This window comes from Peromyscus leucopus, chromosome 14, assembly GCF_004664715.2.
Source record: "Peromyscus leucopus breed LL Stock chromosome 14, UCI_PerLeu_2.1, whole genome shotgun sequence".
Taxonomy (NCBI): Eukaryota; Metazoa; Chordata; class Mammalia; order Rodentia; family Cricetidae; genus Peromyscus; species Peromyscus leucopus.
The window spans coordinates 45,230,544-45,246,736 of record NC_051075.1 but is presented as its reverse complement, the minus strand read 5'-3'; the positions used below and the strand labels follow the sequence as shown (position 1 = coordinate 45,246,736).

Below are 16,193 nucleotides of genomic sequence, written 5' to 3'. Positions count from 1 at the left end.
ATGACTAAAAACTGATATGTAAAAAGGCAAAGACACTGAGTACTCAAAAGAAAAGATCGCAGAAGTAAATCAGAAGAAGGTGACCTAGAAATTGAAAGAAGCAGAAAGTCAGAGTTATGGTAGGATAGTTCTTGAAAGACATTTAGAACACTGCGGATACTTTTCATTAATTATTAGTTTGTGCATGAGTGTTTTCCCGGTATACGTGCCTGCATGTGGACCTGGTTCTCAGAGGGCCCAGGAGAGGGCATGCGATCCCCTGGAAGCACAGTTACAGAAGTCTGTGAGCTACCACGTATGTGCTGGGAATTGAGCTTGGACACTCTGGAAGAGCAGCCAATCCTCTTACTCACTAATCTGTCTCTCCAGCCCCAAAGACAGACTTTAAAAAATGAGAATTTCCAAAGAAATCTGAAATTTTCAAAGAAAATCACCTTGATATTGTAGAATCAACCAAATACCTGAGTTTGTTTAACAGCAGAATGCAAAGATAAGCTGGAAGATAGCTCAGAAAATACAAACAACAAAGAGGAATTAAATTAGTAAAGATGCATAAAAGCATATAACACTGTACAAAGAAGTTTTATAATACATGCATTTTCAGTTCTAAAAGGAGAAATGAGAAAGCATAGCTTAGGAGTCATACTTAAATTTTTAAAACTAAATTGAAAGATGTCACCTCCCATATTTAAGGAGTTCAGCAAACTTCAAGCTGGATAAAAGCAAATCAAGTTGTACCTTAGTACATCACAGTCAAATGATAAACAGAAGACAAAAAGAAAAATGCAAATTCAGCCAAAGGAAAAGGTTCACTGCGGTAACTGCAGAATCCGCAACCAAGTGTGATGGTGCTTAGAAATCCTGACTGAAATAACCACAGAAGTGTTCTCAGGCAGGGAAGTCTTTCCGCTTGGGAAAAATAAGGCATTCTAGTAATATAAGGAATAATAAAACTACTTTTTAAGTATAACATACATAGAATGCTATTAAAAAAAAAATTGTTGCCAATCAAATTCTGTACCTTTTCTTTAAAAGTATCTTCCAAAAATAAAACTTTAAAAGAATAAGAAAAATCTGAAATAATTTTATTCTCCTTAAAACATGCATCATATAAATTACTAAAAGATATCCTTCAAGCTGAGGGAAAATATTCAAAAAACTAAACTATAGGAAGAAATAGTGAACTTAGAAGGGAAAAATATGTGGTAAATTGTAAGGTTTTGTTTTAATTGTTTGAGATTTTCACACATGCATATAATGTGTTTTGATATGGTGTTTTTAAAGGTAATAAAACAATAATAGTCTATAACATACTACAACAAAGGTATCCAAAATAGATGAGGCTTTAAAAGTTTGAAAATTACAAGATTTTTTTAGGACTTCCAGAGCAATGCAAAAATACTAAGATAAACGATAATAAAAAAGAATGTAGTTTATTATATGTGTGATACACACATACGAGCATGCAGACGCGTGCCGGTGGTAGACATCAGGGGTCTATGATTCTTCCACCTTATTCCCTTCAGACAGGGTCTTTCACTAAACCAGTTCTGTTTGGGCTAGACTGGCTCCTCAGGGAGCTCTTGGGATTCTCCTGTCTCTGTCACACAATACTGAAGTGATAAGCCCACATAGCCATTCATACATTTTCAGGGGTGCTGGAGATACAAGCACTCTTACCCACTAATAACCATTAAAAGCTGGTGTAACCTGGCTGTAGAAATGGCTCAATGGTTCAGAGCAGGGCTGCTTTTCCAGAGGACCAGGGGTTTAATTCCTAGCACCCACATGGAAGCTCATGACCATCCCTAATGCCAGTATCAGAGGATACAACACCTTCTTCTGGCCAAGAGCAAGCTCACACACAATGCACAGACATACATGTAGTCAAAACACCCATACACATAAAATAATTTTTAAAGTTGACATAAATCACTGTGAAAAACAGAATAAAAGACTATATAATCCAAAAGACAAAAACAGGAGATGAGACAAATGGGGAAGAAATTTAGCAAGATAAAAGAAGACATTAACCTAGAAATAGCATTAAATATAAATGCTAAAATAATTCAGTTAAGGTAGAGGTTGTCAGTCTGAGGGAAAAATGATGCAATGTTATCCTATTTAAAAGAAACACTTTAAATATTTAAATTTGTGTCTAAATATAATTAAGGTTTAATTAAGGCCAATTAAGGTTTAAAACACTAACCAAACATATACAAATGCTAGCCAAAAGAAACCTGATATAAACATTAATATTAAATAAATTAAATTTATACCCAAAAAGGTTTTGCTAAAAATAAGAAACCTTGTGATAAGGGGTTAATTCCCAGAAAACAAGACAGTCCTGAGTTAGTATTCAACAAACTAAACAGCTTGAAGAGATGAAAGGAAAAACCAGAACTGAAAGGAGATAGGTAACAAGCATACCTTTTTCTTAGACAACAAAACAAGCAGTCAGATATTTTACATCTGCATAAAATCAGAAAATCTGGCCAGCATAATCAACTAGCCTAACAAACAAACAAACAACATGCCATAGAAGAGTGGAGCTATAACAGTAGACCATGTTTTTCTTAAGCATTCACCAACAAAAGCCACTTACTAATCCAGAGTAAAATTCAAACTAAAATAATACAGAATATAACTTAATTTGGTTGAAAAAGAAGCAAAAAAAAAGATAAATAACACAGCCCAACATGCAAATTAAACACTACATAAATATGATATGGTACTAACAGATCACAACAAAAATTTGAAAATATTTTTATTGGATGACAATGAGGAGTTGACATTGTCAAAAAATGTAAAACACAAATTAATTTAAAGCAAAGCTTTTCAGGTATATACAGGTTGAACATTCCTGATCCAAAATGTGAAATCCAAAATACAACAAAATCTAAAACTGTTAAAAGCTTTATCACTCTAAAAGTTTCAGATTTCAAAGTATTTCAGATTTCCTATTCTTGAATCAGGATATTTAGCTGGTAAAGTTAATGGAAATACTTTAAAAAAAAAAGTTCAAATCTGAAACAGTTTCTGGTCCCAAGCATTTCAAATAAGGGGCATTCACTCTATATTACAAAAAAAAAGAAGAAGAAGAAGAAGAAGAGGAGGAGGAGGAGGAGGAGGAGGAGGAGGAGGAGGAGGAAGAAGAAGCAGCAGCAGCAGCAGCAGCAGCAGCTACTTTTAAAATCAGTGTTATAAACTTGCTAAGAAAGCTTAGAACAGCAAAATAAATCCCAAAGGAAGGAAATGTACAAAAGAAATTATCAAAATAAGAGTAGAGATCAATAGAACAGAAAGCAAACATATGACAGTGAAAACATACAAAATATAAAAAAATATACAGCTGAGAACCTTCTAACATTACCACATCTAAAACTTGTGCTACCTGGATAAAGAAGAAACACAAAATGAACAAGTTTTGGGCCAAACATGTAAATCATCTTGGATTGCCTAGCCAAGAGTCATAGATGTTTGCAGCCATAACCTTATACATTACTAGAGAACTAGCCTGAGACCATGCTAAATTTGAAAAAAAAATCAAGAGTAAATGGTTGTCTTAAGCTGTGATATTTCTTCGTTATACTATATTGCATTATACTATATTATATATAATATACATATATATAAAATTATGTTTATAGGCCAGGTGGTAGTTGTACATGCCTTTAATCTCGGCACTGGGGAGGCAGAGTCAGGTGGATCTCTGTGAGTTTAAGGCCAGCCTGATCTACAGAGCAAGATCCAGGACAGGCACCAAAACTACACAGAGAAACCCTGTCTCAAAAAAAAAAAAAAAGAATAATTATGCCTGTAACCAGGGTGGAAGAGACAGAAAGATCACCTGGGCTTGCTGGACACTACCCTGGGCTTCCTGGTCAATGAGAGACTCTGTCCCAGAGGGTAAAGATAGATAATGGTACAACAGGACACCACATGTCTTCACAGGCACATGCCTTGTACACAGCAAACATTATATGCACACATACACCTCCTCCCCAACCCCACCCTCACCACCTTACACATACACCAAAAAGAAACTGGTTATAGATTCAAATAACACTTTACCAAAAAACAAACAAACAACAACAATAAAAAACATAAGTGGCAAGTAAATACATGAAAACAATGTTCAACTCTTTAATTACAGAAGTAGACCCTGAAACTTTGAGATGAAACCACATTCCAGTTTTAAAGGATAACACAAAAATCACTGCCAATAGCAAGTACTAACAAGATGAGAGGAATTAGAATAGTGTTGTTTAATGAGTCAGGGGGATGGTAGTATGGGTAGGTACATGTTTGTAGAGACCAGAGGTTAACATCAGATGCCTTCTTCTATCACTCTCTAACCTTAACCAAACAGTGTTGAGGGAGAATCTTTTTGTACACTGTGAAGATGTGTCTCTGCCTAAGGTGCCTCCTGATTGGTTTAATAAAGAGCTAAATGGCCAATAGCTAAGCAGAAGATAGTAGACAGGACTTCTGGGAAGAAAGAGAGAGGAATTTGGGAAGAATGTGAGACACATGGAATTAAGCCAGAGAGACACTGAGGTAGTAGGGGATACATTATGGAGGGGAAGTCAAGACCCACATGGCAGAACACAGATTAATGAAATGGATTAATTTAAATTATAAGAGCTAGTTAGGAATAAGCCTAAGCTAAGGCCAAGTTTTTATAATTGATAATAAGTTTCTCTGTCATTATTTGGGGCTGATGATCCAAAGAAAGTCCAAGTACAAAACAGTCTCTCATTAAACAGTCTCTCACTGAACCTAGGGCTCATAAATTCAACCAGGCTGGGGGGCCAACAAGCTCCAGGGATCCACCTGTCTTTATGCCCCATCCTCACCCCATCCCAGTGCTGGGTACATACTGCTGTGCTCACCTTTTACCTGGGGACCTAAACTCAAGCCCACATGCCTGGGAGGCAATAACTTTTCCAAGTGAACCATCTCCTCAGCCCCACCACCCAAAAGCTTCTTTTGAAGTTAAATATGCACTTAATATATGGCCCAGCAATTCCCATGCCAATTATTTAACCAAGTGAAAAAAAAACCCTATGTTCACATACATAGAAACTTACAGGGCAAAGATTAATACTGCCACTGTTTGCAGCTGTTAAAAAATAGTAACTATCCAATGACCTTCAATAGATAGAAAAAAATTTTTTTCAAAAAATAAAACCCCAAACTGTGAGACATGTAACAACTCATCACTAAAAAGGAATAAAAACATTTACTTGGAAATAAAAAAGCATAAAAACTAATATACACAAAATATTGATGAGTCCAAATATATTATGCCAAATGGAAGATGCCAGACCCAAAAGGCTTACATACTGCATGACTTCATCTAGAAAAGCAAACATATTGGACAGCCAACAAATAAACAGGAGTCACAGTCGGGAGACAGGGACAAAATTTAACTAAAAGAAGCAAAAGAACTCTGGGGAGAAGTAGAGTTCTGATATAGCTTGATGGTGATGATTGCATAATTGTGACCACTTGCCAAAACCCACAGACCACTGAAAGTAATACATTTTACAGTAAGGAAATTATTCATCAATGAGTCAGACAATTGTACACATACACATATCCCCGACACTGCCATACCAATACAATGTGCTTGTACCTTTCTATCCCTCAAAAAGATGTTTTTTTAAATTTTCTCCTATATTTATCATAGTATCAAAAAACTGCAAATTGTAGTTGGAAAGTTAGGTAACTGCTTTTAAAATTATTGTCCTGAATCTTAAAAACTGTCATTTCAGGTTTTTGATTTGTTTTCCAACTCCAATTTATAAGCCTTTATCTCAAAGAAATTACCCACTATTACATTTACCTGAATTAATACTCTATCTTCTGGCTTATGAATATATGTCTTACTATAAAAAAAAAAATAGACATCAAACTGAGCACAAAATACTAGCTGAATTATAATAAGGAAAAAAGTCTGAATGCTAATCAAGCACCTCCATGGCTCATGTCCTAGCTTTACAATAAAATCCCCATGGATTGTGTACAAACAGCCTTACCAGTAAGGTCTACAGAAGAGCCTGGGGAGACTTACTTCCCTAATGAGGGAAAATAGCCATGCATTTATTTTTCTAAGTTTATATGCTTATTTATAAAAATATGCTCATCTGTATAATCTGTTTCTAGATTGTATTTACATTTATTAAGTATGTCAGCTCTTAAAAGCTATTTCTACATTTGAATGCAGTTGTTAGGAATTTCATTTCAATGTACAAAAATATAAAAAAGTGGCTTAAGAGACCCTATGAGGGGTTGGAGAGATGGCTTAGACTTTAGAACAGGTTCTGATCTTGCCTTTGAGTTCAGTTCCCAGCAAAGACATCAAATGGCTCACAAGTGCCTGCACCTCCAGCTCGAGGGGATCTGATGCCCTTCTGCACCCCATGGTACTCGTGAGCACAAATCTATATGCAGAAAGACACATATATACATAATTTTCAAATAATAAAAATTAATATTAAAAGATACTATGATTATTTTTCTTAAGAATAACTCATATTAATAACACATTTTCCTTCATACAGCAAAAACAAGATACTTTGTAGTAAGAAAAAAGGAAACAGAAATATCAGTACTAAAGATGGAACATGCAGAAAATTCAGTGATCATTCAGGAGCCTAAATTATAAGGAAAAAATCTTCTCTGGAAGAGAAGTCTCTGCTGAGACTTTTAATTAAGATTTTTCTGGGTCAGTGCTTTTTCTGTTTTCAGCTTAGGAAGATAAGAGTTCAGGCCGTGTAGCTATACTGCCGGAATCCAAAGAAGGCCCCACCATTTGTTAAAGTGTAATCTTGGACAAATTCAATTACTTAACATCCCTTATGATTCTTCATCTGTAAAATGATTGAACACACTACTAGAATCTCATAAAGATATCTTGAAATTAGATAAAATAATCTGTCTTTGGCACAGTACCTGGCATATGACAAATTCCCAATAAATGATAGTTATTATTAGCAATGGCTAAATCAAGAATAATGAATCACATATAAACTTCAATTCAAAGATCACAACTTCCATAACCCTCCCTGACGAACCTCCAATAAGATGATTCAATTCAGGAAATTATCGTCCACTTTCTTGTCCCTGACCACTTAGTTCCTTGCTGAATAATCCTACTGTGACAACAATTACCACTGTCACAACTCACATCAAAGGTATGCCTGCATTTGTTTTTGTAAAAATGTTAACATCCAACATTATCTGCCATAGGATATTTAAAAAAAAAAAAAAACACTGATGATGAGTTACAGAGTATACTATGTGAGACATCTGAGCTCTGAAAGCAGTGTGAAATGAAACGGATGCAAATGGTGGCGTGAGAGAACCAGGCCCTCTCTAATGCTCCTTTCCATTCATGAATCATGTTTCTAAAAAGTAATGTATAATTCAGCTCTATCTCAACACTACTTGCTAGTACTGCCAATTACCACCTCTAATGTAAAAGTTTTCCTGTCTTCATTTCTAGCCCTGCAGAAAGCTCTGTACACATGCTTATTCTCAGATGTGAAGTTGTCAGACAACTTATAAACTCGGTAACTGTGAGGTAAAGGTATCTATAAATAGATATCACTGCTGATGTTTTCCACTGAAACCAGACTTCGGCTTTCCAAACAACTGATGTCTTTGAACAGCTATGTCACAATTTTTAGTAGACTAGAAGTAACGATAATAATTACCCATGTTCCAGATGCACTGTTCTACTTGACAATGAATTTTTGCTATTCATCAGAAGAATTTAACTAAGAGTAACTAAGCCTTTCAAAAAAATATGTCTCTGTTGTAGTCCATAGGGTAAAAAAAATTTAATGTGCACTAACACAAATCACATAAAGTTTGTGTTCAACAGTCTAAACATAATTGTAAATAAAACATAAGCAAATTAATACCACAGTTTTTATATACTGATTCATATGAAAAATGATTTGCAACTATGTAAACTTTACCTACATTGACTATATAGATGTATCACTAACACTTTTTAAATGCCTACTAAAATAGTTTAAAATTTTGCAAAGACAGTTTGCAGAAATTGTATTTTTCAACAGCAGAATGAGGCCCCATACCTAAAAGCCAAACACAATATTTCATCAAATCCTTCAGTATTTCAAACCTACCGGAGAGACTCAGCCATCCTCCTCAAGTCTTCATTTTGTTGTTTTAAGCGTTCCAGCTTTGCAAGAATCTTGGAGAGTTCTCTGCTAGAGTGATCAGGGTGATCATTATCTCGAACCAAATGACCACCTATATAAAACAACAAGGTCCCCCAGGCAAAAAGAATGAGCATAATCCAACGCCAGGAACCAGTCCATGGCCGCATTTTCAGAGTTTCAACTCCGTTCTCTGTCTTCCTGGAGCTCAAAGAATTGGAAACATTGTACTCTGGTCCTAGTTAGCCACACAGGAACATAGGTTTTCTGTTGTTTCAACACATGATGCTTTAGACAAATCAGTCTCTCTGGTATCCTGTGGTGCCTCTTACAAAAGGATCTTCCTGGTGATGCAAGTTGGAAGCTTCCCTGTCCTGTGCTTCGTGGCTCTACATGCTGTGGAAAGAGTAAGAAATGCACTAAGTTGTTTAAGATACAGAAAACAACATAAATTGACATTTATGGAGTCCCAGAAAACCCCATGGTATTATTTGGCCAGGAGGCTGAAAGACAGTTTAGCTACCCAGTACCCAGTAAAAAGTGAACGCTTGAAATTTGTACTTTAAGTCAACCACACACATTAGGGTTCTACCTAATGGCAAATAGTTCACTCCAAGCCTGGAAGTCTAATTCCATCACAACTACTCTTTCTTGAATTGTTGTATAATAAGTCTTATACAGGGATTCAAAGATTATGTCTTTGAATAATTAATCAAAACCAATTCAGCTATGTATTTCAGGTTAATGTGTTCATTATCTAAAAGAAAAGCAAGTTCTCATTACGAGTGAATTCATTTCTACAACTTCTCATCCCTCCATCTTACCACTATTTAACTTGTAAACTAGAGTCTCATGCAATAGCCAACTTTATTCAGAGCATCAATTTATACTTTAAGAAGAGTCACACAAGTGTAAAATCACTGCATGTGGCAAAAGCTATGTTTTTCCATAGAGGCGTATAGACAAATAACAACAGCCAGTTGTGATGAATAACCTGAAGTAAACTCATTCCTGTCCACCACACCTGGGAAGGACATGAAAACACATTCCGAGAATTTTCTATTTTTAAAGAAACTGTGGTCCCAAGATTCGCCTTGTTTTCTTGGCATTTTCTCCTAAACACTCGGAACGCCCCTTGCACAACTCCATTCTTGGACCATTTTCTATTACAAGTGAAGAGTCAGTTAGTGAGGTTGACTTATCCACATATATAGAAACAATGCAGATATTCAAGGCTTCCTGATTAAAATAAAATTCTAGTCTGGCAGCTTAAGCAATAGATTCAATTTAATAATTCATCAAAAACTGAAGTATGGACATGTGAGTTAATAATACTTTGCAAAAACAACTTATATAGCACTGAAAATTTCCATCATACCACATACTGAAGCTATTATATACCCTAGCTATTTCCAAGATATTAGGAGATTGGATAGGCAGATGTGCAAATACATAAACAAAAAAAATACAACTTTATTTTTCCCTAGACAATAATAGACAACAAAACTTTCAAAAAAGAATAATTTAATCAACAAGGAATAACAAAATAGGCTGAAACATTTTACTTGCAATTATAATGTAAGTTATCACAATACTCAAAGATAAGATTTTAACAAAGTTTACAGAAACATATACTTTGTTATAGAAATAACATTGGAATTTGATAAACTAGTATTCAAAATATCCAAGGTATTAAATTACTATATTTGCAGCAAGACTGAGATTATATAAACTATAAAACATTAAATTATTATAACAGTAAAACATGATCATGTTTTTAATTATTAATATTACCTTAACTCTGTTTTTTGAGAGACTGTTTCTCAGAATTCTATAGAGTTCTTAACAAATATGTTCTAAGTGGAAGTCAAAAAATGAGTATTTTTCTATGTAGTTTTCCTTATCATGATTTAAAAGAGTAAGTATTGAACTGTTCTCCCATATGCTAACCACAGCCAAAGCCTAGTTGTTTTCTTGTCATGCTTGAACCATGACTGTCAAAATATGAGTGCCATCATTTTGATCATTTAGTTTGCTGCTGTCTCCCAAGCACTTAGAGCAGTATCTGCCATTTAGTAATCACTGATGAAAACTTTTGACCAAGTAAATGCCTGAAGGACTGTGTCACACATGACGTACAAAGACACTGAGCACATCAGCTATTCAACATCTATGTCAAACTTGAGACAGCAAATTTGAAATCGGAGAGCACAATTATAGGCAAAGTGGATTAAAAGTAAAATCATTTGTAAACTTTAGGATTTACTGTTGTCAACGCAATATCCCGAAATTTTCTCAAAGTGGGTTGTTTTCTTTTCAAATGTTTATGATCTTACCCCTATTTAGAATCTCATGATACTCTTCTTCTGAAAAATATTAAATAGATCAAAATATGGTGGGCTTCCTCCTGCCAATGTTTTTTATTTTTTCAATACAGACTTTTAAAAGGATAGAGGTATTTAAATGATTGCTGCGGGCCGCAGAAATATATCATAAGAACTCAGCTGGTTATGGCAAAGTCACTACCTGGAGGGATCAGGGAATTCCTCCAGAGGAAGCCAAATCCCAAGGAGTTTTTGGTGTTACTTGGCTTGTTATATATCAGCTGTATTCTGTTATGAAAATCATGTGTGCCTTCATAGCTTTCCCAACTGACTTTTCCCTAAGAAGGGCTAACAGTGTAGACTCTCTGGACATACACATTCCAGGTATTTGGAGAACAGCCTCAGGAAAGGCTTTCTCTGGAATCAGATTATCTCCCTTGGCCACTTTCAAGGACTACAGGAAACACCACCCAGGTGGGCGCCCATTGTTAGTCCCAGGTGGACTAACAATGATAACAGCCCACATGCAAGTCTCCTGACTTAAGGTAAATTCCACAAGGGGACACCGCCTAGGTCAGGTAGACATTAAGTAATAGCTTTACACAATTTAGCTCACACCCCTCCTTTCTTACAGCCTTACTAACTTTATAGACCTCTAGCTACTTACCTAACCACTTCTAGGAATATTTAGATAAACTTCTGTGCTAACAGCTATGCTCAGCCAGAACTCCCAGTTCAAGCCTCGCTGTAATTATCATTATTGGTAGCATCTGGCCAGGTCCATCACCGGATGGAGGAAAGTACCTTATCAGAGATACCTCTGTACTCTCTAGAACAGACTTAAGCATCCAGGCTACCTGTTTGAGAAGGCCTGGCGGATGTGCCAATTAAGCCTTACTTCCTCAGACAATCACTGTCTGAGGAAGTTCAGGCTGAGTGTCCTGGGTGGAGGGGAGGGTTGTGATTTGGGGGAGATATATAACTGTAAAGCAGAGGACAGAGAGAAGAGAAGAGAATGGAAGAACGAGATGGGTAAGAACTTGAGAGGAACGAGCTGAGATGGGGAAGAACTAGATTGAAGAGCAAAAAGAGAGGACTAGAGGAACGAGATGGAAGATGAGGAAGAGCCAGATGGGGAAGAACAAGATGAGGAAGAGCCAGATGGGAGAGAAGGAGATGGGAGAGAAGCTGATGGGGGAAAGAACTAGATAGATGAGAACCTAGAAGGGACAGAACTAGATGAAGGAATTAAGATAGAACCTAGAGGGGACAGTAGATAAATACAGAGAGAAATCAGGCAAGAAAGGAGCTAGACATGAGAACAGAACTGAAGCTGTGTATAAAGGATGTTATGCCAGAGGAATTAAAGCAAGTGGACTATAGAACTCGGTGTGCTGCGATTATATTTCCTGATAATAGTCCTCGCCGTCAGTAGTTCTCTCTCCTGAGCCCCTGGGATGTATAATATTGAGGCTGGTCCCTCTAATACTATACAAGAAATGATTTATTTCTTCTGCTAAAAAATCAGAATATTTTTACTTTTGTTTCTTGAACAACAAAAATACAAGCAATTTTTTACTAAAGTCTTTTCCTAAATCTGAGAGCTAGAGTGCAGTATTAATGAGACCAGAAGTTTGAGCAGAACTGTTACAAGGCCTAAATAAGGTTAATGATATGCAAAGCATTATCTGTACTGCTTGGCAAAGAAGAGGTACTCGATAAAACATAATTTTATCTTAATGTTGACAAGGGATAGAGATTAAAATTATATGTGCTATAATACAGAGTTAAGATCAGTTGAATCTGTATTACTCTATATTATGGATAGGTAACCTCACTAGGTGTCAATTTCTTTATCTGTAAAATGGGAACAACAGTTGTCTTTTCTTTTTGGTTTTTCGAGACAGGGTTTCTCTGTGTAGCTTTGCGCCTTTCCTGGAGCTCACTTGGTAGCCCAGGCTGGCCTCAAACTCACAGAGATCCGCCTGGCTCTGCCTCCCAAGTGCTGGGATTAAAGGCGTGCGCCACCACCGCCCGGCAACAGTTGTCTTTTCTAGAGAATGTTGAGGAAGATGGCTATGTTTTGTTGAGTTATCCTGTTCTGTGTTACTATTTAGTAAAGGTCTCCTAAGCAGAAGGTTGACGTCATTAGAAAACTTATTTATCCTTTTTCTTTTCTTTCTCTCCAGCATTGCAATCTTACCTAACCTTTGCTTTATATTTGAAAACAGTTTTTCTAAAATATTTTATAAGCCCATATCTACCATTAAGTTGTATTCCCAGACCTCTTTAAAACAAGCAGAATGAAATCTATATGCATTTCTCTAGTGTTGGTACACTCCCAAAAAGAAAATTTTCAAGGAAAAATAGACAACAAATATTAAAAGTGCACATTTAAGTAAGACCTGCCTCATAGTTTAGGCATAAACATAGTTTGACTCTCCAATGTATTGGAGGATGGGAGAGGTGTCTTAGTCACTGTTCTATTGCTGTGAAGAGGCACCATGACCAAGGCAACTCTTATGGAAGAAAGCATTAACTGGGGACTTGTTACAGTTTCAGAGGCTTAGTCCATTATCACCAGGGCAGGGAGTATGGCTACACTCATGGCACTGGAGCAACAGCTGTGCGCTACATCCCGGTCTGTAGGCCAAAAGAGAGAAGGAAAGACACTTGGCGCCTGGTGTGGGCTTTTGAAACCTCAAAGCCCACTCCTAGTGACACACTCCTCCAAAAAGGCCACAGCTCCTAATCCTTTACAAATACTGTCCTCCCTGATGACTAACAATCAAATATATTAACTTTTGGGGACATTCTTATTCACACCACCACAGCAGGTATGCACATCCATGCATGTGTGGAGGCCAGAGGTCAACATCTGGTATCGTCCTCAACTGTTCTCTACACTCGTTAGTTTCTTGCCACCATGACACAAACTAGAGTCATGGGGAATGAGGAAATCTTGCTTGAGAAAATACCTCCATCAGACTGGCCTGTAGGTAAGTGGTCCTGGGGTATATACAAGAAAGCAGGCTGAGTAATGGTCTCTGCTTCAATTGCCGCCACCAGGTTCCTGACTCAGCTACTCTCGGTGATGGACTGTAACCCGAAAGTTGCTTTTGGTCATGGTGTTTATCACAGCAACAGAATGCAAACTAAGACATTAGCTGTCTTTTTCTCCTTGAGACACTGAATCTAGATCTGCAAACTAGCCATGCTCCCCACAATGTTGGCCATGCACTCACCCTGTAAGACTTGAGCCCTAACAAACTCTTCTGTAAGTGGCCTTGGCCACTGTGTCTCTTCACAGCAATAGAAAAGGAATTAGAACAAGCCCTGATGAGCAAAACCTTGACAGAGTATAAATGGTAGTAGGCTAATATATTTGGTTTTTAATGAGCAAAGGAAAGATAAGATTAACCAGAGTTTATAAATGCTTTACAATGTTTATGCATATTATCACATAGTGTTCACAATTACTTGAGTCTACAGAATATATTCCAATTTTATAGTTGGGTAAGCTGTCCATACATTTTATAACCCATGACAGATTTAAGAAGTTTGCTCTTCACACTACATTATGTTACCAATCAAATGTATATTCATGCAAGTGTATACGTACACATACAACTCAATTAGAAGAATTGTAAATGTACACATTTCACTTCAGTTTATTAATAGTATCACTTTACTTGCTTTGCCAACAACCAATAATGTATGTCTTCTTCAGTCACTCTCCACCTTATTTTGTGTGTGTGTGTGTATTTGTGTTTTATGTGTGTGTGTGTTTGTGTATGTGCACGTTTGTGTGTGTGTTTGTGTGTGTGTGTGTGTGTGTGTGTACTTGTGTGTACTTACCTATGCCAGCATTTGTGAGGCCAGAGGCTGACCAGGATGTCTCCCTCAATCTCCACCAATTCTCTGCCTCATTTTTTTGAGATAGTATTTTTAATGTAACCTTGTATTTGACATTTTGGCTACACTGGCTACTGAGGAGTCCCTAAGATCTGCCAGTTTCTGCACCCCAGTGTTGGCGTTATAGACACTCAAAGAAATACCTTGTGTCTATGTGGATGCTAGGATCTGAACTCAGGTCCTAATGCTTACACAGCAAGCACCTGACCCAGTCAGCCATCTCTTCAACCCACCACTTTAAACTGCCGAAGGTACAGATGACCAGTCCAGACTTCTAACTTATTTGAATATTATAAGTTAATTACATCAGAAAACACAACCTGTTATATTATTGTACATAACTATTAAAGTAAGTAAGATACTCCTTGTAGAAATCTCCTTAATGTGATTATGAGTTTGTAACTCATAACTAGGCCAACTAATTTCTAAGATATTAGCAATTTTGATGAATTAAGAGAATATTCTGTATTTGTGTATCAAAGATAACAAATATTTTAAATTCATATGTGCATACATTATTACCCCACCAAGAAGAAATGTGAAAATGTGATTACTATGTGTTTTAGTTAGGGTTTCTATTGCTGTGAAGAAACACCATGACCTCGGCAACTCTTGGAGAACATTTAACTGGGGCTGGCTTACAGTTCAGAGGTTCAGTCCACTATCAACATGGTAGACACGGCAGCATGCAGGCAGACACGGTGCTGAAAAAGGAGCTGAGAGTCCTACATCTCTGATCCACAGGCAACAGGAAGTGAACTAAACTAGGCATAGCTTGAGCAGACCTCAAAGTCCATCCCCACAATGATACACTTCTTCCAACAAGGCCATACCTATTCCAACAAAGCCATACCTAATAGTGCCACTCCCTGTGAGCTTATGGGGCTAGTTATATTCCAACTGCCACACTATGTAAGTATTAAATGAAAACTGAACTTCACAGACATCACTCTTTTCTTCTATCCCTCCTTCCTTCCACATTTTAATTCGGTTGGTTTCACCATGGTGCTTTTACAGAAAATGAGAGGGGGATTCAGCTAGAATTAAAGCATCATTTTAATTCATTACTATTTTTGCTTGCTTCATTCTGTTTTTCTTATTTTAATACACACACACACACACACACACATATGTATGGATACACACACACATACACATACGTTAGCTACCCCTTTCACTTAGGGGAGCCATTTAGAAAGAAAGATTTTAATAAATTATTTAGTACTACTTAATTTTAAAGAGAGTTGAGAACAACAAAGTACTTTTTAAAAGATACAGATTTGAGGGTATGTTAATCTAGAATTGAATTGACTTAATTCGTATAGGGTTCTTAAATTAATAGTACTTTGCAACTCGTGACTAGCTTTTCTCTAACATTTTGTTTATAATTTCTTTTTCCAAACTTATGCTTCCTAGTGTTTCTTAACTAAGAAAGCACATCATTAAAATACAACAGTCAAACTAAACATCTGTTAACCTTGCAAACTTAACCTTCATTAAAATATAACAAATGATTTTTTTTTTTACCTGAAAATTTAAGTCCATCTCATCACATAGAATTAACTAGGGAAGCATTCTGAAGTAATGACTATCTAGTTTGTTTTAATTCAAAGAATTATGAAGTGAATGTTTACAATCATTCCATCTGTTCTGAAAAAGGTTAGGAAAGATGGGCATAGTTCTGTCATTTGCTAATTAAAGCACTAGTTACTTGAGTTGATTCTATTGTCTCTGAAATACGTGAAAAATAGAATTTTAC

The 16,193-nt window shown here is 36.4% G+C and overlaps 1 protein-coding gene across 4 annotated transcripts in view; it reads right to left on the bottom strand.

The window, feature by feature from the left end:
- The window catches only part of Fut8 (fucosyltransferase 8), a 222,603-nt gene that overhangs the window by 110,209 nt on the left and 96,201 nt on the right, over positions 1-16,193 (bottom strand). For all 4 annotated transcript variants that reach the window (XM_028876080.2, XM_028876078.2, XM_028876079.2 and 1 more), the window contains exon 3: positions 8,163-8,591. In XM_028876080.2, the coding sequence (XP_028731913.1) occupies positions 8,163-8,365 (203 nt within the window). In that variant the 5' untranslated portion in view covers positions 8,366-8,591. The remainder of the gene's footprint in view (positions 1-8,162; positions 8,592-16,193) is intronic.